This window comes from Hypomesus nipponensis, chromosome 22 (genome assembly GCF_054491055.1).
Source record: "Hypomesus nipponensis isolate SF chromosome 22, ASM5449105v1, whole genome shotgun sequence".
NCBI lineage: Eukaryota > Metazoa > Chordata > Actinopteri > Osmeriformes > Osmeridae > Hypomesus > Hypomesus nipponensis.
The window spans coordinates 11,707,880-11,730,645 of NC_140382.1; the positions used below are offsets into that span (position 1 = coordinate 11,707,880).

Genomic DNA, 22,766 nt, shown 5'->3' on the forward strand with positions numbered 1-22,766 from the left:
CCATGTTGACATTTAAGAGGACTCTACATAGATTGAACAAAACTGTAGCTGCAAAGAAATAACATGTGACTTTCAAGAGAAGCAAGATAAAATTAGAGGAAGGACGATTCAAGGTCGCAATGTCAAATGACCTCCTCTGACTTCCACAGGACCTACATAGCGTCACTGCACACCTTGTTCACCAAGACGCTATTGCTGACTCAGTCACACACATCATACTGTAATCCAGCCATGCCTAATAAGATTATCATCCCAGTTATAGTATAATCCTAATGTGTGCTGTGTTAAGGACGGCTATAATTCATATCTACCAACACACACACACACACTGACGGAAGAGGAGCAAAGTCTGGATTTTACCCCAAGAAGGGAATTACATTATCCTTTCTTTCTTTGTCTTCTTGTTTCCTTTTGACATAACAAAGGTAAGTTGTGGGTGGGAAGGCATTCTTCTGAAATCTTTTCTAGAAACATCCAGGCTCTGGGTTGACGTAACATTAAATTTAAGAACATAGTCAAATACAGCTCCCATGAACAATGTAAGAAATAAACAAGTATTAGTAATCATCCCTGTGCCATGCAAGTAAAGTACTACCAGAGGTCTGGTTTGATTGACGGTCTGTGTTAGTAGAGATTAGAATTGATTAATGACTAAGTCAGTCAATAAGAGTTAATACCCCTGAATGTAGCCCACCTAGATAGATGGAGTGTCAGAACTGAACAAGTCAATAAGCAGACACACCAAAACGTAATTATTGTGTAAGAGTGTGTGTGGGGGAGGGGTTTAAAACCTTTGCCTGCCAAACTCAGCGCGGCATCGTAAAAGACTGTCCTAAAACATTTGACCTTGAAGCCAGCAGTGTTAACTGTAGCCAGCCATCTTTTCCTCACAGTAAACCTCACATGACACTGCCTACTCTAGCAACAAGAGGATACCACTGCATAAGAATGCAGCATTTCCTATTCTTTATGACCGTCATTCATTGCTTCCTCACTTCCACCAACGATTCGTCTAAAACGAAAACACGAAGAGCTTCCCTGAATTTTAGAAATAGATAACTGTACTTGAAGTTTTTGAACCTTTACTTAGAGAGCCAGATGGGCTGTGTTTACCCATGATGCCATCATTTATTCATTAATCATTTATCATGCTTTTGAGGTCATTTACAATCAACCACGACATACACACACACACGCACCCTATTTCAGACAAAAAACTGAACAGGGACACTGAATGAGATTCAATATGCAATATTGATTGTGTGTAAATTACACAACAAGGGACAAGCCAGAGAAGGATGTCAAACAGCCAATAGATAGCTGAGAAGACGACCCAGCAGAGAAAACAGGACAAAGACATGCGTGGACCCAGTCCCACACCCACATGCTGATAATTGAGGGGACAAGCTCGTCTCAGGGGTGTGACACAAAATCGCTAGAGGGTGATCAGTCGATGGGGATATGTGTGCGAGGAAGAAGGTGCAGGGGTGGAGTTGTGTCACACAGTGGATCTCAGATCAGACATGCAGGGTTGGGGAGACCCTGTGGAGTGGACGAGGGACTGCTGGTTCAAAGAGGAATGACAATGAAAGGAGGAGCAGTCCAAGACGTTTGGACAGGCAGCGTGACAGAGCCTCAGGTGACCTCCTCCCATTCTTTGGGAAGTGTAGTGTGTTAGTGCATGCCATGGTGTGTGTGTGTGTACACATATTTGTGTTGCTGAGTATAAAAGGTGAAGATTGTGGGTGGGGCTGAAGGAGAAAGAGAGTGTGGAAGTGTGATTCAAAGATAGGCCACTATACAGGTTTGGCTCCCCTTTTGGCGCTTCAAAATCTTTTGCTGAAAATGTTCCAAGAAGTCTTTTTATGGCATCCCTCGCCAGATCTATCATCATCGTCATCATCAACATCATCACAGTTAGCTTTGTTTGTTTAGTCCTCTTCTGGACCCTAGTTCCATTCTTTCAATTAGCGTGATTAGGATCTGAAATTGCTCGTGTCTGCGTGGTGATTGACAGCAATTGGCCACTTAGGGAGCGGTGTTGGAGAACCATGCTGTCTCTTAATGGCTCACGTCGAAGACTTGTGTGTGTGTGGCTTGTTTGTTTACCCTGATGGGAACTCTGTTCATTGAAGAGGAAAGTAATTCTTGAGGCAAACAATAGCTTGTGTTATCTGTGAGAGTACCATTATAAAAAATCCTAAATTAGCAGTTTGTGTGTGTGTGTGTTTTTATTGTATACCACTTCAAAAGTGTGTGTTAATAATTAAGTTCAGCCTGAACATAAATATAAGAACAGCTAATTATTTGTGACAGAGAACTATTGTTACCTGAAGCCCAATATGTCCTTCCGGCACTCAATCTCATTCAAGCAGACAACCAAAACACCTCCCAAACACCCACTTGATGTCCTCCAGCAATGAATGTGTGCTAGAAGAGGAAGGAGAAAGAAAGATGAGCGAAGCCCTTTGTACCTTTGTATCGTCCTTGCCCAGCAATTAGAACACATCACATGCAAGGCGGCTGTCAGACGGCCTTGCCCGCACAATCTCTCTTCTGTGCCGGGCCTTTTTTCACGAGCCCGGACACGAGGGAGGGGGTGGGGGGTTGGGGGGAAGGGGTAAGCGAGGAGAAATTGTCTCATTTGTTGAGAAGCTTTGGATTGTTGATTGTAATTTATAGGCGATCTGGTCTTCTTGTCTGATCCGATTACCCTGCTGAGGCATGTAGTCTACTCCCCACCCCCCACCCACCCTACGGCGTACATCGCCCCGCGTTTGTCAATGCCACACTACAAACATGGTGCTTGAGCGGAGGAGTCTCCATTGTAGCGGGGATGACGGGGGACGGATGGAGGGGGTGGTGGTGGGGGGTTCTAGTTTGTCGTGCGTGTGCGGGGGGGTAGGGGGTGGGAGAGGGGCTGTCTACGGCCACGGCTGTCTGTTTTCCTGCTCTGCAATTGTCCTCAACACCATGACAGGTCATTAAACTGCCTCTCTAACTCCATAAGCTCCATAAGTCGAGCTCCTCCACATCTATCTCTGGTATCATCCTTTCCCCGCCTTCTCCCTCCCTCTCTTTCTCTCTCTCTCTCCCTCCCTTCATCTTGTTGATGGTCTTCTTGGATACTTATTATCTGTCTTGTTCTCTTGCTTTCCCCTCTCAATCATTGTCTTGTCGATGGTCTACATGAATACTTGTCATCTTGCTCTCATCCCTGGCCCCCCCACCCTCATACCCCTGCTTTCTCTCCCTTGCAGCAGCATGTCTCAGAAAGGGACGAAGGGAGGACAAGACAACAAGCCGCCCTCTGCTGGAGGGTGAGTGCAGCTTGCTGTCAGAAGCGATTGGGACCAAACCAGTGCTATCAATGTCTGTGACCACAAGCTTCTAACCTGTCCAATTGATATGATGTTAGCTGTAACGTGGAATCACAGCGCAGGCCCATCTGAAGCAACATCTGCTTTCTCTGCATTTCTCCAGTTTGTCTCTCTGGCTTACTCCAGATACTAACCCTGATCCTCGCCAGTCTTCCCAGACCATAGATCTAATAGAACTTGCAAACCTGTCTCATTCAATCAGATCTCCACCAAGTTTCTTGGAATGGATCTATTAAGAATTTCATGGAAATTGTCTCTGTAATTTAAGTAGGGGTTTCGGACCTTAGGGAAATCATATGTACACTATGCCAATTATGGACTTTGATAAACAATTAACTTCCAACTCCTGTGGGGTCCATCAGTTCAAAATTCCAGACGGTTTGTTGGGCTTGTAAGAGTTTCCAGGAGAAATAACCCTTGGTCCTGCAGTTGTTGTTGATGATTCCACATAGCTCGTGATTTAGATACTGATGTTGGTACACAGAAAGGATGACCGAAGCAGTAAACCTTTCAACACCCCTCTCCAACACACACTCACCACAATTGACCACTTACACCCCCTCTCTTTTCACACACACACACACACACACACCACCCCTCCACAGCACATCCTCCCAGCCCTCCTCGGCTCACGGTACCCCGCTCCGCTCATCGATGCGGAGGTCCCATGGGGAGTCCCAGAAGGGAGCGGACGACCCCCAGTCGCACAGGAAGAGTCGGACCAGCAGCCAAAGCTCCGTGTCAGCTGCCTACGTGCTCTACCTCAACAAGCTGTTTGGACAGGTGGGTCATGTCATCCATCCAAGTCAGCAAGCGCCAAGTTAAAGCAAGTCTCTGTCTGTCCTATGGTGACCCGGTGTTTGTTTTTGACCACCACAGTCAGGAATGTTCAACAGACATACACTCTGGGAATCGAAATACTGAAAATCTTTATTGCCGATATTAATGAGAGAGGGTCGGACCACACTGAGCATATCCAATAATGTTCACACATTAGCCTTGTCTACCGTACCTGCTTTGCTCAGAGTCCAGTTTGCCACTGGTTGTTGGGGGGAAACTTTGGGAACGATTGTTGGCACCTAGCTTCATGTGGTGTGCACTGGATGGCCCCTGCTGAAAGGAAAGTGCAGGGAAAGTGACCCACCACAAGTGCTCCTTTATCTGCATTAAGCAGCCGAGTGACAAGTAGCCTATCGCATCTGTGGCTCTGTGTCCACAATGTCAGCGTCCACTGCAATCCTGATCAACACGGTCCAGGTTTCTACAATGATGAATTACGTTTAGTACAAGAAATCAGCTACTAAGCCTAAAGAACCGAGGACGGTTATTCAGCATGTTCCTTCTGTAAAAGCCGTATAACATGTGATCCATCGCTTCACTGAATATGTGGCTTCATATTGACTTAGAAATGCTCACAACGGTAAACAATTATGAATTCACCCAGTAAATGTACTGATGTGCCAATGAACTGTAGAATCTCGAAAAGGAATGAGAGTGAATCTTGGACCATGCATACTCTGCTTTTACATACATACATAATTTACATACATACCTAATACATACAGAATTTGCTTCGCAAATAGAGTATCTGTAGAACTTATCAAAAAATGCACATTCTCACGCTGACAGTAGTCAGGTCGCACCCTGACAACGTGACAAAGCTCAAGCTTTGTCGGCAGTATAACACGTGCCGCCCATCACTGGACTCAAACTTGGCACCTCCGACTCCGCAAGTGCAACCACTACGAGCTACACCAGTGAAAAGACTGGGGAGACTGGGGTTAGTCTGAATTAGTTCAGCCTGTCTTGGAGCACAGAAAGAGAGGGAAGGTTACCACCCTATGCATTCGTACTTTGTACACAAGTATTAATAACCCTGTTAGCAAGGCCTGCTGTCACCCCTCATTAGAGCTTGTGGCGATAGAGAGACAGACAAGAGCAGAGGAGGGTAGAGGAGTGGATGGAGGAATGGATGGATGTCTTGAGGGGATATGATTTGAGTGTGTGCGTGTGTGTATAGAGAAATAAACAACACATTTTGGGTGTGTGCGCTTGTTGCATCTATAAAGCGTGTGTATGGAATATTGATGCATATTGCTTATGTATTTATATGTGTCATGGTCATAAAACCATTTGCCCACTCACCCATGCGAAAACAGTAAGAATGAAATGAACTGTTAATTGGCTTCTGTATTGAATGATTATTTGAGTCTGGGACTTGACATACCATCTAATCCTTTCTAAATGAATACATCAAATTAATGTGCTGACCTTGCTTTCTAAACGTGTCCTTGTGTACGTGTGCATTTACATGTAGCCTATATTGGAATTGGCTGCACTGTACTTAGCCAGAAACAGCCATTGTGTATCGGTTCAGTTTTTCTATGGTAGGCCTGCAAGTTCCATTGTAAGACCAATCATGCACAACATTAGCAGAAGATCGTTGTAAAGGTCAAAGTCATAATGAGGTTAGCATTTGTGCTAATGTATTCTTTGGATGTGAATAAGTGTGCACCAAACACACGTCATACCTTCAAAATCACTAGTTGGCTCTCGGGTGACCTTGGGTTGAAAAAAGAACAACTTCGAAGCTCTGAATATATTTTCTCGACATGCATTACACAACACATCACATATACCAGTATTCATTTCATTAGTGTTTCTGACACATTCTATTTCTCAGTGTTGAAGGTATCTATGTTGGCCTATATATGGTAGAAGGGTATACAGACTGAGGCTAGCATACATAGCATGTTAGCATGTTTAATACTCTAGTTTAGTAGTAGGTGGCTGTAAGGGTTGAAAACTCTCCTATCTGCAATGCTCTAGTTAGGAATCCGTGGTGTTCCCTGTTCGCATGTTCCCTGTCCATCTTACAGGGCTGTGGCCAGAAGCAGTTAGCTTTGTGCGTATATGCAAACTAAGATACGACAGATACTGTTGTGGCAGAATAACAATCTAATTAGATTTGCTACTATTACTATGGGCAATTCTGAGGGAATGTGAATGTTATCTGACATCTGACATTTCTTTATTAAGCAGTCTCAGTTAGATGGTGAATGGACACTGCATGTACGCATAACTGATTTAAAGAGCTTTGCAGTGGTCTCTCATTCACCCATTCACACACACCGACAGCAACACAAACACCATGCCCATCGAGAGCATCTTGGGGTTCAGAGTCTTGCTCAAGCACATTTCAACACATAGCCAGGAGGAGTCCCCCTGAGTCACGACTGCCTGACTTTTTATCCAAAAATGAGCCAAGACCAAGTCTAAGGGAGGCTGCTCTTTGAACATCATGATCATGTTATCAGAGCAGCAGAAGACCCAGTTGAACTTATGTTGCTCTTATTCTAGCATAATATCTATATTATTGACTATCAGGCTGCTTACTGACATTCAGCAAAAGCAAATACTGGTCTAATGTGGCCATTAATTGTACTTTAACACAAACATTTTTTCTTTCCATCTATCAGAGTATATTTTCTACTGGCTGTGTGTAGTAGAAAGTAATACCATAACCAAGATTTTGTACATGGTCAGTAGATGCCAAGGGGGCTCATTAGTGGGAACCAGACTCTGGTTCTGTATTCCAATGGGTAGTGACATTCTCCAACAAGGGCCATTGTGGTGAGCATGCAGGCTCCAATGTGTGCTGTGTGGTAGCTGGTTAGCTTGGGGATGTGGTGGTTAGCCCTTAGCATTTGGTGACCTCCCTCTCTCTCTCTGTATGTCTGAGGGTGCAATAACATGTAGCATCACCACCTACCAAAGTCACCCTGAACTTGTGTGTCAGCCTGGCTGTGGGGGAGGGGGGGTGTTGTGTCATAGGCTGTCCTAGAAAGAGCAGATTGCATATGTAGTTGTGTGAATCGTCATTCTCGAATATGATTCTGTGAGAGTGTGGTATGTGTGAACACTGTGCATGTGACTTGTCATCAGATGTTGTGTGTGCGCGTGTGTGTGCATGTCGGTGCATGTGTGTGTCATTGCAGAAGGATTAGAAAGCCATGTCGCAGAAGAAATCCCATTAGGTTTTCCTGTCAGCGCGCTGCAGTGTTGATATGATATGCATGTTATTCTAATACACTGGTTGAAAACAGATTATCTGGGGAGTTTTTCTCAGGAGAGTACTCTGCTTTAATGGAGCGCTCATTTACACGGCATCTTCAGACGCTGTCTCTCTTAATCTGTCTCACTATCTCCCTCCTGTTTCTGACTCTGTTCCCTCTATAGGACAGGGAGCTGATGCCAGAGGAACTGGATGGTAAGCCTTTGTCTGTGAAATTAGCAATGCCGCAGCGAAAACAAAAATGACAGTTGCGCACAGTAGCGTATCACCCCCAACAATGTAAATCCCTCCTAAACGTTCTTATCCTGATGACGCACACAGGCTGAAGTCTACCATGTTAGCTTCTGATGACTTCCTTCCTTCCTGAGTTTGTTTTCAGTGTATTTTTCTCGCATTAATTGACAGCCTGCGGCAGTTTTACACTGCTGACTGCTATAAATGAATGATAATGGTACTGCTCACTCACAGCTACTCTAGGTTCTGTTCATCTTGGCCTGCCAGGTGGCTGCCTTTGGCATAGTTGGGACTGTGCCATCAGTTCCATTAAAATAAGTATGCCAAATGAAGCGTCTCTAAGATAATTAGAAAGAAACAAAAACGTTATCAACAGACCACTTGATGTGGAATTAGCACCTACGGATTAACTGTGTGTGTGTGTGTGTGTCACAGAGCTGCATGTGGCCTTTAAAGAGTTTGACTACGACGGGGACGGCTACCTGCACTACAAAGACGTGGCAGACTGCATGAGGACCATGGGCTACATGCCCACAGAGATGGAGCTCATTGAGATCGTCCAGCAAATCAAGATGAAATGTTAGTGTGTGTTCCAGACAAGAGGACAAGAGTGTGTGTGCGTGTGTTTGACTCACGGTTCCTTTGGCAGTCTGTTCAAGTGTGTCTCAGGCTGTTTGAGTCCTACTGGTCTTTAGACAGTAGTGTGTGTATGTGTGTATACGGGCTAAGGTCTTTACTCCTGCCCATTTCTCAGACAGCCCAAAACAGATTGTTCACTCACAATCTAATCAACCCATGATGACATGTGCCCTTGTTTGGAGATGATCAATGTTATACGTGTTACCTGTGAGAGTCGTAATGTTTTGGCTCCATGCAAATACAGTATATGTGTGTGTGTTTGGCTCACTTCTCTCCCTGTGGTCAGTTCCTGCATGTGTGATTGATGGTCCATTAGGAAATGTGTGGGGGGGGGGTTGTTGGGGTGGATGTGTGTGTGTATGTGCATGCCAATGTTCGTGCGTGACTGAGAGAGACTAATGTCTCCCTTTGAAGTTTGGGCGTCAAAGTTCATATGTTATGATTAATGTCCCTCCTCGCACAGGTGGACGGGCATGTGTGTGTTTGTGGATGTGCGAATAACTACAGGCATGACTGAACAGCCTTTCTGAAAATGTAGGTGACCAACGCCTATCTGTTATCGGATGACCTTCACACAGTGGTGGCAGACGTTTATGTGTGTGTGTGTTTGCCTGTGTGTGCCCTTCTCTCTGCATGTGTGTGTGTGTCTCCCTGCATGTGTGTATGCCCGTGTGTGTATCTGCCTGCTGTGTGTATGTGTACCTGTGTGTGTGGTCTCTTGCCTCTGTGTAGGGGGGGGTCATGTGGACTTTGATGATTTCTGTGAGCTCATGGGTCCCAGGATGCTGGCAGAGACGGCTCACATGGTTGGCCTCAGAGAACTGCGCTGCGCCTTCAAACAGGTGAGGCCCCCGCCAGAGCGAGCGTGCAGTGAACTAACACCTCACGAATAGTATACTCAGCACTTAGTGTGCTTGCAAGTACCCTTTATGGTATGCACATGGAAGTGAGGTTGTGAGTACTTGCAGCTTTTATGTGTTATTGCGGAAGTGGCCTTTGATGTTATCAGCACCGTGAGCTCTCTGTTCTCTCTCGCCCCTGCCACGCACACACACACCTCGCCTTGTCTTTTTGACCAGTTTGACTTTGATGGTGACGGGCGCATCACCCTGGAGGAGCTGAAGGAGGCCATGAAGGCCCTGTTGGGGGAGAAGCTGAAGAAGGGAGAGCTGGAGGAGATCCTGGAAGACATCGACCTCAACAAGGATGGAACCATTGACTTCGATGGTGAGGGCTGGACAGTGTGTGTTTGTGCGTGTGTGTGTGGGTGTGGGAGTGGTGTGTTGGTTGGATGACGGTGGATTGGGGGCGACGGTGTTTGGTGATGGATGGGGGGGATGGGTGGGTGATGGTGTGTGTACGTGGGGAGGGGACGTGTGTGGCCGGGGTGAGACATGAGTAACAGAAGGTAGGAGTGGAAAGGTGTATGTGACTGGGAGAGGGGACTTGGGAGTGAATACCTCTATAGAGAAGAGAGGGGGGTGTGGAAGCAGAGAGGGGGGCGTAATAGATGAGATTAGGACAGTCAAGGTGGCTGGGGGCCCCCAATCCAATCCAATCCAATCAGTAGTGCATTAAGACAATCGATACACACACGTTGTCTCGTCACACCGCACGCACACACACACACGTTTGTAAAGCTCAAGGACTTTGTAGTACACACACCTAAGTACACAGAAGCAAACCTGCCACACATGTGGGGTCACATGCTCAAGGACTTTTCCCTCTCTCACACGCAAGGACACGTGTGCGCACAGGTAAATTTACAACCCTGCGCGCGTCACAACAAATGTGGGCAGTGGCCCATGATGACCTGTCTCGTGTCAGTGGGTAAGCCTATGGCACGGGTCTCCAAACCTGTTCCTAGAGAGCTACCTGCCTGTAGGTTCTTGCTCCACTAATCTAGCACACCTTAATCTGATAAATGGCAGGTTGATTAGGTAATGCTGGGTACATACCACAAGATAATCCTGCAGATTTTGGGCTGATTTTTCCCTTCTGACAATCCTAGGTAATGTCCCGACAATCCTAGGTAATGTCCCGACAATCCTAGGTAATGTCGGGATTATCTACAGATTATTTTATCAAATTTTCCCTTGGTGTGAGGTGTGTTAAAAGTGACCGAAGTTGCTCGGAAGAACGGAGCTGCCCCGATTGCAAATCCTAAATATTTAACATGTATAGAGCTACCAATACTCTGACAGCCACACACCCGAAAGGGCCAAATGTATCAAACTATGTGTAAATGAATCCATACAATAATGTGTATGGAGAAAATGAGAAACGATGGTACCTAAAGTAAAGTTGCTGTACATAGTTTATTTCATTTATGAACACTGTGTACCTGAATCCACACATTTGTTTTCACAGATATTTACTTACTTACACTATACAAGTCAGGTAACAAACTCCTCTTTGACACCATTTTACCTTACACATGTCAAGGCCCCAACCATGCCTCCAGTGTTTCCCTTGTCTCATGAATCCTGTTTTCCCCTGTCAGTCTGTGTCGAGGTCAGGGGTATCCAACCCTTAGCTCCAACACTAATCTAGCACACCTGATTCTAATAATTAGCTGGTTGATCAGGTAACTATCAGGTCAAATGAGTGGTTGGAGCAAAAACCAACAGGCAGGTAGCTCTCCAGGAACAGGGTTGGAGACCCCTGGTCTAGGTGTTGGACATGGTTCCTGGTTCTGGTGTTCCAGTCCTTGTCTTGTCTCTCTCCCTTGGTTCCCTCCACACGTCTCTTTGTAATCACTCAGTCATAATGTCTATTGTCTTTCTTCCTCTGGTGTATTTATGATTGCCTCTGTCGCCAGTCTTTGTCAGTTTATTCTCTATGGTGTTTGTGCCTTTATGTGTTCCTGTTGTATTTTTTGCAGTTATTTTCTTTTTTAGATTCAAGAGGAACTATAATTTAAATGTATTCATTAATGGCAGACACTTAAATCCTAAAAGCTACTACTACTACTAATCCATAAACCTTTGAATGTAAGTACAAAATGGATACCATCCATCCTCTTCATAAACTACCAAATTAAATTGTACCCCCCTCACTGCAAATGGTATAATCTAGACTTCCACCAATCACGTCCTGTCTTTTATTATTACTTTGATTTTAACACGAGTGAAAATATTACACTGGGCTCTCTGTGGGTGTGCATTTTTTATGAGAACTCAATATTAAGTTTCCCTGTGTGATACGTAGTGGATCCCCTGTCCACCATACATCCACAAGCACTGATGAGCATGGTGTTGTGCCTGTCTTTGTCTCCCTCTGCAGAGTTTGTCATGATGCTGTCAGCACGATGACCTGAAAACGTCCAACACTCACAGGAAGCAGAAATGCTGATCTTCAAAAATGGGCATTCATGTCTGGTCAACATCCTGCTATATTGTGCATAACTGTTGTATAGAACAATGAATGTTGCATATTTTAATTTCAATCTCTTTCAATAGCATGTTTTTTTTTCACACAATAAAATGGTTAAGTAATATTAGAGGGCGAAAGGTCAGTTATGAAACCAGTGTTAGGTATTGTTGGTGAATCAGTATCGCCCCCATGTGGTAGAACAGTTACTTTACAGCTCTGAGCTCAGGAGTGGCTTGATGAAATAAGACCTTTAGTTTACAATAGGTTTATTGATATATATATGATCCCGACACAATAAACACCTGAGCCACAATGAAAAAGAAGTGCATTTATTATTGAAAATTGATAACTTAGACAATCGAGCAAAAAAAGACAACCTTGTTTTGTATTTTTACAAATAAAGAAATGACAAATTTACATAAACAGAGCCATGACTTGATATACATTTTACATATGAAACTATCTGAGCCATTGTGCAACTGAAGGAAAAATAAGAACTATAACAAAGCAATTACTGTGTGGCGACAGGAATGGTAACCAAGCAGACGCATAATGCCGTTAGAGCAAAATGCTTAAATGGTATATAAGGCAAAATTAGTCTGCAAATTCAAGCAGGCAGGATCCTTCAACAGTCATTCTTCCTCTCCACAAAGAAAGAAAGCTTCTTTCAAGGAGGGAAAATAAAGGAGGATCTTTAAACTTTTCTATGATGGATGCAGATCAAAGAACTATATGGATGCAGTTACGTCATTTACCATTTGTCAAAATATTGCAAATTCCCGTTTGTTTGATTTACACATACAAACACAAGTCAAAAATATATATATATATCAGTCCTTAGAAATGACAGTGAACATTGGTTGAAGTGGGAAGCTGGAAATTTGGGCTGAGAAGACAAGTTGGAATCTTGAAACTGGAAACTAAACCCAGCAAAACATATAACAGGGTCTAAGCTATCAATATTCTTCACTTCTGGAACAACAACAACAAAAATACTGTTACAAATTTTGGAAGTTTGGATATTGAGTTTATGCAGTTTAAACAGCAGGAAAATAATTTGAGTGCATGTTGCCAGACTATTGTTACAATTAAGTGATAAAGTCAAACAAAATAGCAAACAGGCTGCACTTTCTTGGAAGAAACAGTTGACAATTTTAACAACCTAAAGGATGTTAGGATGTTAATACGGGCTGATTTCTATTAATTAAACAGTGGTGTCCTCCACCAAAGTACACTTCAGTAGTGGTTAGAAGCTTGTGCGTGCGAGACAATGATAGACAGAGAAAGGAGGCTCGGCAGAGGAGGACAAACACTTTCAGTGTTGTTGGAAGCCAAGACCATTTTTCATTTCACTTGGTTTTTACACAAATCACAAAACCTTGGCTCACAGGCCCCATTCTGCATCCCAGTCACAGCCAGTCCCCACAACCTCCACTAAACCTCTTGTCTGTTTGAAATAGTTTCAGCATTTTGGATTTGTTCTCCACGGAAGCATACACGATACGAGCTGGTGTGTGGGCGATACTGTCATCTTCTTGCTGGTGTCCCTGCCGGAATCATGGAGATGGTCGTGATTTTGTCACGCTAACAACCTGTTGGTGAGATATCATGGGGACATGTCCAGAGCAGCTGGATGCCAGCGCGAGAGTTTAAGGGCAGGTAGAGTGTAGACGAGAGAACATTTTGTCTCGGTGGAATCCAGAGGTCTGCGTGAAGGTTGACGGGCAAGTTTTGGCGGGAAAGTCAGAGGTCAGCCAGAAGCTCTACTCGTTGGGGATGCTCTGCAGGTAGGTGAGGATGTGCTGGATCTTGACCAGGCGGTCTCTCAGCGTGGTCATGGAGAGAACAGAGAGCTGGTAGCGAGGGTCAATAGGCAGCACGGCCAGGAGCCACCAACAGCAGGCAGGGCCGTTTGGTGTCGCCTGTGAGGAGGATGAGAAGAAAAGAGGGAAGGTTGGCCTCATGTCATCTAGACTTCCCACAGCACACTCAGGCCAGGCCGAAACCGCACCAGCTTGTACACAGTAATGAGGAGGGGTACAAGGCAAGATAGAATGTTCCGGATGGCTTAATACTGAGAACACAGTTGTTGTTTGTCAGGAGCAGAAGAGCAGTACAGTCCTGACTCAGTTCATTCAGTACTCGAGGCACGTAATAGTATTACTTCCTGTGACATAACTGTGAGGTAACTCTCTCTAAGCATAACTAATTAGGTCAGACAGCTCGCCAATAGCTTAAAAGCTATTTGTCTATTTTTATTAAACCATGTAATTATATTTATATATATTTTCTTATTAATAATAATAATACATATTAACTATTAGCATTACTTTAATTGAAAGTTGCTGTGTGGCAGAACTTTATTGTTAGGTAATCAATTCAATGTTGACAACACTAGCCCTTAATTCAGTCAGTTATACAACACACCCTATGTTAAATGTCTAAGAAAAGATACTTTGAGACAGAACTGGTATTGTGCTGTACTTGTGTGCGTGTGTGTGTGTAATCACCTCATAGCACACTCGTGACGCAACACCCTCTGAAGGATTATATAAGCGTCACCCACAATGCTCTCTGCCCTACATCGTCCCTCTCAGCTACACTGTTCTAGAGCAATGGAACTAATCCCCCATACCTGATTAACACTTCCTGTTCTGAAGGGTTGGGAGATGCACGTCAGTAAATACATGCAGTGGAAACTACAACCAGTCCAGAAACTATACCTAGCGCTACAATCCAGGAACTACACCTAGCCCCCTAGCACCAAGATGCAGGAAAACTCCTCCCATCCACACAGAGAGGGAATACTCTGAGAAAGGGGAGTGGGCCAGGGTGAAACAGGGGATTCAGATGACCCACCTGGATGTCAGGTTCTCTCTCTGGCATGGGCCCAAAGTGCTGCAGAATTTGGTTCCGGAAGCGGTTCTTGAGGTTTTGGAACCAGGAGCGGGCCTGTTCATACACTGAGTCATGCAGCTCCTGCAGCTTGGACAGCTCCTCAGCATCGTCCACCTGATTGGTCAGAGCAATCCATCCATCAACCAACAAGCTAGATAACTTTCTGTTTACCATAAAGTCATAATATTTTTGTAAATGTTTCTTCGATTAATGAACACACACACTATCGTACTTCTGTGTTCAAATAACACAGTAACTTCCAAAGGATGACACTAGGAAGAGTAATTACTAAGACACTTTTATAAGGTCACATTCATACAGATCTTACCCGGGTGTCCTCGAGGTACTGAATGTCAGCGATGCTGTAGCCATCCTTCAGGCTGCGGGACAAAACCCGGAACCGCTTGCCACCGATGGTATCCACTACCGAGCGCCCATCAGGCAGGAAGTGCACGCTACGGATGATCAGCATGCAGCCGTAGTCCACAAACCTGAAATTATTAGATTTTTGTCACTACTTGTTTTTCTGTTCAGGAAATCCATTCCTACACCCAAAACGATAGTGTCTTTAACGTTCCTTATCATGATTGGTTGGTTAGTTAGATTGTGATATTTTTTTGTGGGTGATATTTGTGTCAATTTTTGCATGCTTTAGCTGTAACTGGCTACAGATAAAATGTGCTTTCCCCCAATTTATGTAGACACGTTCATTTATTTATTTAGCCATTTAGTTCCATGAGGCCCAAGCTACAAGAGACTGCACGGCTATGTCCTCATAATAAAAGTCATTTGGGAACAGAGCAAATACAAGCTCTTACATCCCAAGGGGTATTACTGTGCATAACTGTTCCAATCTCTGCTCAACTCTGATTTCTTCCAGTTTATTCAGCTTGTTAGAAAAGTTGCAGCTATTAAGTCTGAAATCCTGTTAGCATAGCATGTTCATCCTCCCAACGTCATCTCTCAGTCTCTTATCTCTGTTCAGCAGAGACCAGCTTTTTAATGATTTTTCCAGGGTGAAAATACAACAAGAGAGTGAGAGTATGTGTGTGTGTGTGTGTCTTATATCTACCCTTTCTGGGCGTCATTGATGCACATCCCAAACTGGCGTGTGCCCGTGTCCATGCAGCGACGAATCATGAGTCGATAGCGTGGCTCAAAGACGTGCAGAGGGCAAGGCACAGTGGGGTAGGCCATGGTACACACAAAGATGGGGACATTCTTAGTCAGACTGGAGAGAAAGGGGAGAAAGAGAGGAGAGTGAGAAAAGTTTCACAGGTCCAGACTAGCGATTCTTTGTAAACTTAAACCTGAGAGGGAGAAAGAGAGAGTGAGAGAAAGAGGAGATGGAGAGAGAGAAGAGATAGACAGGAGATAGAGGGAGCCAGAGGGAGGAGAGAAAGAGAGGGAGAAAGAGAAGAGACTGACTCAGAGAGCTCCCGGGTCTCCTCCAGGTGGATCCTCTGTCTCTCGGAGTGCTCCTCACTCAGGTACTGCTGGATCAGCTCATCCAGAACACTGGTCACATTGTACTTCCTGGTTGCCAGGTACTGGAGGGAGAGACACAGTGGGAAAGAAGGAGTGGGTGGAGATGGAGGTGGTGGTATAAGAAAAGCAGGAGTGGGAGGAGTGGGTGGGGGAAAGAGGAGAGGTCACACTAGCTACGTCAATAAGACAGGTCTTCCCCCAAATGAAGGGGCTTAGAGCTAACCTTACAATACAGCTCCACCAGCACAAGTAAGCTACGCCTTCTTTGTTGAGGGGGAGGGGGGGGGGGGGCCCTACCTCTTTCAGGCTCTCTTTGCAGAGGGGGCACTGGGGTGTGTGGTCCAGGCAGCGCTCCAGACAGTTCTTACAGAAGGTGTGTCCGCAGGGCGTGGTGACAGGCTTATAGAACAGCCTGGCCAGGAAAGAAATGACTCGTGAGAAAAAAGGTCCCTCAAAATAAATCCAGCTCTGGTTCATATATCAGGACCCTGTGACCTGACGCGGATGTGCCTCTGTACCTCATGCAGAGGGAACACTCCAAGTCGTTGGTGTCCAGTGAGTCTCGGGAGAGGGTCCTCGGGCTGCGGGGGGTGGCAGCTGCAATGGGGTGCCCTGTGACTACGCCCGCCACTGTGCAGCAAAAGGGGGAGGAGTCAGGAAGAGGAGGAACATCTTCATACACTAAGGCTCAACACACATACAATTAGCAAAGTACCAGTGCTAGCTAAGATCACATTCTTCAGTTACTTGTGCCGCTACGGAAGCTGGTAAAAAAAACTACTGTTAAAATGACTTTCTTACTTAGTATTGCAATTACAACAATGGAATAGCATGAGACACAACAGACCAGAATAGACCAGAGTGAATATTCCGGGTGGTGACCGACCTTGTTTTTTGTGCTTGCTGCCTCCGTGGGACATCACCCAGGGGGCTGAGTCTGAGGTGGACAGCTTTCTCTTCAGCAGCAGTGCCCCCTTCTCCTGGTCCCCCAGCTGGGGGGCAGAGCACACCCGCTTCAGCCCCTCCCCACCGCCCGGCCCGTGGCCTCGCAGTGAGTGGGCGCGGCTTAGGCCTAGGCGCTCCAGGCTCTCGGAGCGACCCGGCTTCTGAACAAGACGTAGGAACGAGGACGGAGAAAGGCACGGGGGGAGAATGAGAGAGAGAAGTCAAAGGAATAAAGAGTGTTTCAAACTGGATGACATTCCACAAGACATCTTTGTTACATTAATGATCTTTGCTGTGTGGCCATACCATCTCAGCAAATTGTTTATGGACCAGTTTCAGGTGCCTTACCTCCTGTGGATCACAGTTGGAGTGGGCTGAGGTGGCCCGGACCTGGTGGGGGTGGTGCTGGTGTTGGACTGGGGGCTGGTGTTGATGTTGGGACTGTGCATCGGCCACCAGTCTTTTACTGCGCAAGTGAGGCGAGGTGTTCGAGGCAGTCTCCCTCAGGCCCACCTTGACGTTCTCCCCACCCGGAGACAGCATGTCGAACAGTATCTGCGGAAAGCACCAGGTTAACCATCCAGGCACTGAGAGTGGACACAGAGGCTCCCTAAAACAGCGCACTCAGGAGTCGTTCAGAGACACAATGGCAGTCAGGAGCACGTACAAAGAAAACCCTCTTGCAAAACAGCCAAACAGTAAATAGCACAAGAACACACAAGCACATCTTTCTGGGAATTCAGGAAGTGACTTAACTCTGCAAAGGTTAAAAGTGAGTCGCGTCAGCGGGCTATAGACGGTAGCCTGACTGAGGCAAATATAGGCTTGGACTGTGATTGTAGATGCAGTTGGGGAAGACAGTCTACTGACCAATTGCCAGTCAACTAGATGTCCTCACTTCACCTCAGAGAGAAGAAACTGGAAAGCCTTCTGCAAGAACTACAGCCCCTTCCAAGTTTTTAAGCGCTTCTGCTCTGGTGGAGTCACTTGGCCCTTAGGTAATTGCGGTATCTTTGTTCCTATTTAGCAGTGTATTTCTCTCTCTCTCTATTCATGTCCAATGGTGCTAAACATCCATTGACCGAGAACCCCGGTCAATGTGAGACAGGCCGTTCTCCATTTGCAGAGCTTGGACCCACCGAGGGCAACAGAAAGAGGGGTCAGGTGGCTGAGCGGTTAAAGAATCGGGCTAGTAATCAGAAGGTTGCCAGATCGATTCCCGACCGTGTCAAATGACGTTGTGTCCTTGGGCAAGGCACTTCACCCTACTTGCCTCGGGGGAATGTCCCTGTACTTACTGTAAGTCGCTCTGGATAAGAGCGTCTGCTAAATGACTATGTAATGTAATGTAAATGTAAAGAAGAGGAATGTGGATAGGAGAAGTGGAGCTGAACCAGACCTTCAGAATGAGTTATGTTGTTATACAAGAACAGGGTTGGCAAGGAGAATATAGGGCACAAATAAGAGTCATGTGGTGGAAACCCTGTCACAAACATACTATTATACATACTAAGTCAACCTGTCAAAGATGCACGCACACACACACTGTCAAAGTGTCTGCTGTCTAAAGACCACAATCCTCTCGTACAAGAGTAAATACACCCCACAACAACTAACACAACACAGGAGCTGTCATATTGTGTCAAGACAGGCCACCATTTTCATTGATAGGACAGTTGCAGGCATGCACAAGGCCATCCTGGACTTCAGATTGAGTCTAATGTCATTTTGAGCACAGGGTTAACCCACACTTATGTTACACGCTTACGGATAGTGTGAAATTGTGTTTTCAGAGCTCCAATGTCTCTCAGTCAACAGGCGTAATGAAAAAAACCCTCTAAATATACCAGGTAATTAATTTGACTTGGTGTGACATGAGACCCCAAATCAATAATTGGATTACAGCAAGTTGGGCATCATTCCATTTCTACCATGCACACCTAAGGGGCTTGATTCCATTAAGGTGCTGCTAGGGTCTAGAGCCAGCAGAGCATAACAACTGTGGAATGCAGACATGATGTTCCCTTCAAGGACTTTGAGCATGTGCCGAGTCACGATATGGAATCAGAACACAGAGAACCTCAGAGGCCTGAAGGCTTGATACAAACTACTGGGTCTACTCATGGGGGATACAAACATGTCACAATGCTACTTTTACCTATAGTATAATAACTAAGTACATGTCCAGTACACTCGAAGCCACAAATTTTAAAAATGACAGTGTGAGCTAGTATCTCTTACCAGTTCCACCTCCCTCTTGGCCCTTGGGAATCCCTCATCCAGGGCCAGGCAGTGGAGGAACACCTGGAGGGACTCATCTACCTGGTCCATCAGCTGGAGCACCTTGGCCTTCTGATAGTAGCCCTGGAGAAGGGACGGATGGAGAGAGGTGGAAGCAGGAAGCGGTAAAGAGAGAGAGAAAAAGAAACACACATGGAGAACATTATACAAAATTGCAAGAGAAAGGAACGGAGAAATAGGTGAAGGTACACCAATCCAGTCGTGAACAACATGCATCCTTACAGATCCTTCCAACAAAGTCTACCACACCTGGGTTGACCATGACGATTGTAAAACAAAAGGGAACACGTTCTCAGTTCGCATCAACTCATGATGACTTGAAATGTTTTGACATCATTCAATTTGTTTGTGGAATAATACATATATGTTCTGTTGCGGTCTTCTAAAACTGAATAAATGAGAAGATGAGTGCGCTATGTGGGGAGGGACTCCACTGTTTTGGACCCCATCCCACACCTACTACACTTAAAACTTCAACTTGTGAACTCCTCCCACTCTCCTACCTTAATGCCAGCCATGGCCTTAATCACTCGGCCGAGGTGAGTGACACCCTCCTACGCTGGTGCACCATGCTACTTTCAAACTTACTTAGCTGACCTCTTTATGACCTTAGAATAAAATAGAAGAATGGCTCTGAAAGTTTCAATAATAACAGAATCAGTGACTGAGCCTGGACTGAGTTCATATTAATACTTCAGTCGTGTTTCATATTGAGTTTATCGTTTGTGATTTTCATCATAGGTTAGGTTTCAAGCATATTGTTATTGTGAGGGCGCACCTTCTGAGTATACCAATGGTTGCTGATTTATATTTGATTCGTATCTGCGGATATGGGTTACACCTGGGCCTGGCCATGATGAGTGAAGTTTGTTGAGCATCATTTATTTTGTATTTTTTAAACAAAGTAACAGGGTTTCACTAAATCACTGTTCCACAATTCGCACATGCACACACTCAAGGTCCATGGAAAAGTCTAGTGTACTGGTGGTTGAGCCTACCTGTGCAGAGTTGGCTGTGTCAAGACAAAGGTCAGTGTCCTCCAGAGCCCGGTGGTACTGTCTCAACCCTGAGTAGGCCTCAGCCCGTAACCACCTCGCCACCACGTCCCCCGGGTCTGGGAAAACCGAGGCAGAGGAGGGAGGGAGGGAGGGAGGGAGGGAGAAAGCAAGATGGAGAGAGAGGGTGAGAAAGCGAGAAAGAGAAACTAGATTAGACAATTCTGTCTTTGCACCACTCCCCTCCGCATCAACAAGGCCCCTACTGCCACTAATACACTCCTTTTTATCTACTTTTTTCATTCTTCTATTGTTAACTTGGCACTTTTGAATGTTTGCTTATTAACGTATGCTTTTTGTTACAAGGAAAATTCCTTGCAGGTGTAAACCTACCCGTTTCTGATCCTGAAACTTGTTTCTGATTTTGAGAGATTTTGATACACAGACAACCTTAAAGATAGGCCTACACATTTTGTTCAAATTACTTTTTCTGTTTTCCTGTACACTTAGGAATACTTGTTAATATTTAACTGTAGTGAGTTATTGGACTCTGTTTATTGAGTGTTAGCCACAGCTAGCCTCCTAAATATCTGGACTCTATGTCTGAGCTGGCTAGCATGCTACAAGTTAGACTTGAATCTGTTTTAATATTATCGGAGACATTTTACAAATTGTTCAATTTTTTTTCCTTTTAACAACAAAATCTAAGTTTTTAATCCCCTTACACTTCTTCACACAAGCATGTTCATGTTCACTTGCATGTTCTGGTAGGTAATACCACATCACAGACCACTAGGTATATGACCACCAATCTGCCTGCATATTGATCACAGACTTCTGCTGCAATATATTAAATATTGTGGCTTACTAAAGAATCCCGTTCCCACAGCTACAAAGTTACAAAACGTTGGTGTCATGACCTGCCTTATGTAACTTCATTTCTATGCGCATGCCCCAATTTCGAGATTTCGTAATGTGGTCGCACGTTGGTTATGTGACAGAGGATAGGCGGGGTTTATGTCAGACACCAGATTATCAAATACCAAAAATGTTGGTCAGTAGAACTCCATCCCCGCCCTTCCCTCGTCCTCCCCATTTATACTTATTAACAAATCGGAAACGAATACAGGAAGTTTATTAAATCATCGTTTTTTCATCAAGTTCGCAAACAACCATTGTAGACAGTCAAGGATGCGCAAACGCGCATAAATCTCCCCCCCCCCCAACTTACCATCTTGTATCACAGTCGTCGCAAGTGACACTGCCTTCTCAAAGTCTTGTCTTCTACACAAGTCTTCAATTTCATTTATAGCTTTAGATCTTTTCAGGTCGTTGGGGAACAACTTATCCAATAGTCCGGATAGAATCACGTTTATCTTGATGTTATCAGGCCTGCCTCTGACGGTCTCGCTACAAAGCTTGCATTTAGACACAAGGTCGTGTTGTAAACATCTTTTGCAATATGAATGTCCACAGCCTATTGTCACAGGTTCACCTAGAAAACTGTGACAACTCGGACAATCAAATATCCCCCGGGTGTTGTCGGGCCCGTCTTTCCTCCGTTCTGAAATACTCTCAGTCTCCTCTATCTTTTTCTTGAAGTTGCGCAGGATACAATCCACTAAAGTATCTAACTGTCCTGGACGTACAGCACCACACCTCAAGGCCATTGAGAACACATCAATGGCTTCTTTAAGACGATTTTCCGATGCCAGAGTATCGGCTTTCTGTAAAATAAGTGTGTAATGATCAACATTGTCCTCCTTGTTCCAGTCGTGTTCTTTATCAGGTTCTATAAAGAATCGTCCTTTCTCTTCAAGAGCATCCTCTTGAGCAGGCTGTTGTAACGACATTATCGCTAGGAATATGCAACAAATGCCTGCTATTTCAGTTTTGTTTTAAGGGTTGGTTTAGACATCACTACACATGCTGAGTATCCGGCTACTGGCATGACAAATTATACGTAGAACACCCGTTTATTATATAAAAACGGTATCACGTGATTATCAGTAGCGTGTGGTGATTGGTTAAAATCCCTGGGTTACGAAACGTGTGTTGTAAGTTTCATAACAAGTATACGAAGAGCATATACAAATTTGTGTCGTTAGTTGGAAAGGTAAAGCACTTTTCATAACCGTTATGGTAAGCCATGACACCATGTTCGAGGATGAATGGTTTATCTGTTGACACATTTTGTTTTCAAACATTTCGGAGTCGAAGCGGCCCACGTTTGGTGTTACAGTACAAGGGTGGCAAAATCAGTTAGGCTAATCATGTATACATGATTTTCGGAAGGAAAGATTACTTAAGCAAGGTTCTTTGGATTTGGTCCCCATGAAGATTTTATAGACTATAAACAAAAATGTCTGGAAAACATCCATGAAGCATCATACTTTAGGACTCACTCTTGTAGAATGTGACTTAGGCCAATCAGGG

At 44.9% G+C, this 22,766-nt stretch overlaps 2 protein-coding genes across 2 annotated transcripts; one reads left to right on the forward strand and one right to left on the reverse strand.

Annotated features, from left to right (window-relative positions):
• Positions 1–3,264: 3,264 nt before the first annotated feature.
• cabp4 (calcium binding protein 4) lies at positions 3,265–12,107 on the forward strand. Its single transcript, XM_084686219.1, has 7 exons — positions 3,265–3,320; positions 3,986–4,163; positions 7,620–7,650; positions 8,125–8,268; positions 9,061–9,170; positions 9,408–9,555; positions 11,614–12,107. The coding sequence occupies exons 1-7, from the start codon at positions 3,265–3,267 to the stop codon at positions 11,640–11,642; spliced, it is 696 nt and encodes a 231-aa protein (XP_084542345.1). The 3' UTR covers positions 11,643–12,107.
• Positions 12,017–22,282, reverse strand: lonrf1 (LON peptidase N-terminal domain and ring finger 1). Its single transcript, XM_084686208.1, has 12 exons — positions 21,562–22,282; positions 20,334–20,449; positions 19,276–19,398; positions 17,383–17,589; positions 16,976–17,195; positions 16,608–16,719; positions 16,387–16,501; positions 16,030–16,151; positions 15,674–15,832; positions 14,930–15,092; positions 14,563–14,715; positions 12,017–13,625 (listed from the first exon to the last, which is right to left on the reverse strand). Exons 1-12 carry the CDS (start codon positions 22,181–22,183, stop codon positions 13,467–13,469), a joined length of 2,271 nt encoding a protein of 756 aa, XP_084542334.1. The 5' UTR covers positions 22,184–22,282; the 3' UTR covers positions 12,017–13,466.
• Positions 22,283–22,766: the final 484 nt, after the last annotated feature.

Bases quoted from the DNA above. Each gene is read 5' to 3' on its own strand.
- lonrf1 (XM_084686208.1), bottom strand. From the start codon at position 22,183: ATGTCGTTACAACAGCCTGCTCAAGAGGATGCTCTTGAAGAGAAAGGA. The intron at 17,590-19,275 runs GTAAGAGATACT...TGCTTTCCGCAG, and splicing joins CCAAGAGGGAGGTGGAACTG to ATACTGTTCGACATGCTGTC. The intron at 16,152-16,386 runs GTAGGGCCCCCC...CTCTCCCTCCAG, and splicing joins GCAAAGAGAGCCTGAAAGAG to TACCTGGCAACCAGGAAGTA.
- cabp4 (XM_084686219.1), top strand. From the start codon at position 3,265: ATGTCTCAGAAAGGGACGAAGGGAGGACAAGACAACAAGCCGCCCTCT. The intron at 3,321-3,985 runs GTGAGTGCAGCT...ACCCCTCCACAG, and splicing joins AAGCCGCCCTCTGCTGGAGG to CACATCCTCCCAGCCCTCCT. The intron at 8,269-9,060 runs GTTAGTGTGTGT...GCCTCTGTGTAG, and splicing joins CCAGCAAATCAAGATGAAAT to GGGGGGGTCATGTGGACTTT.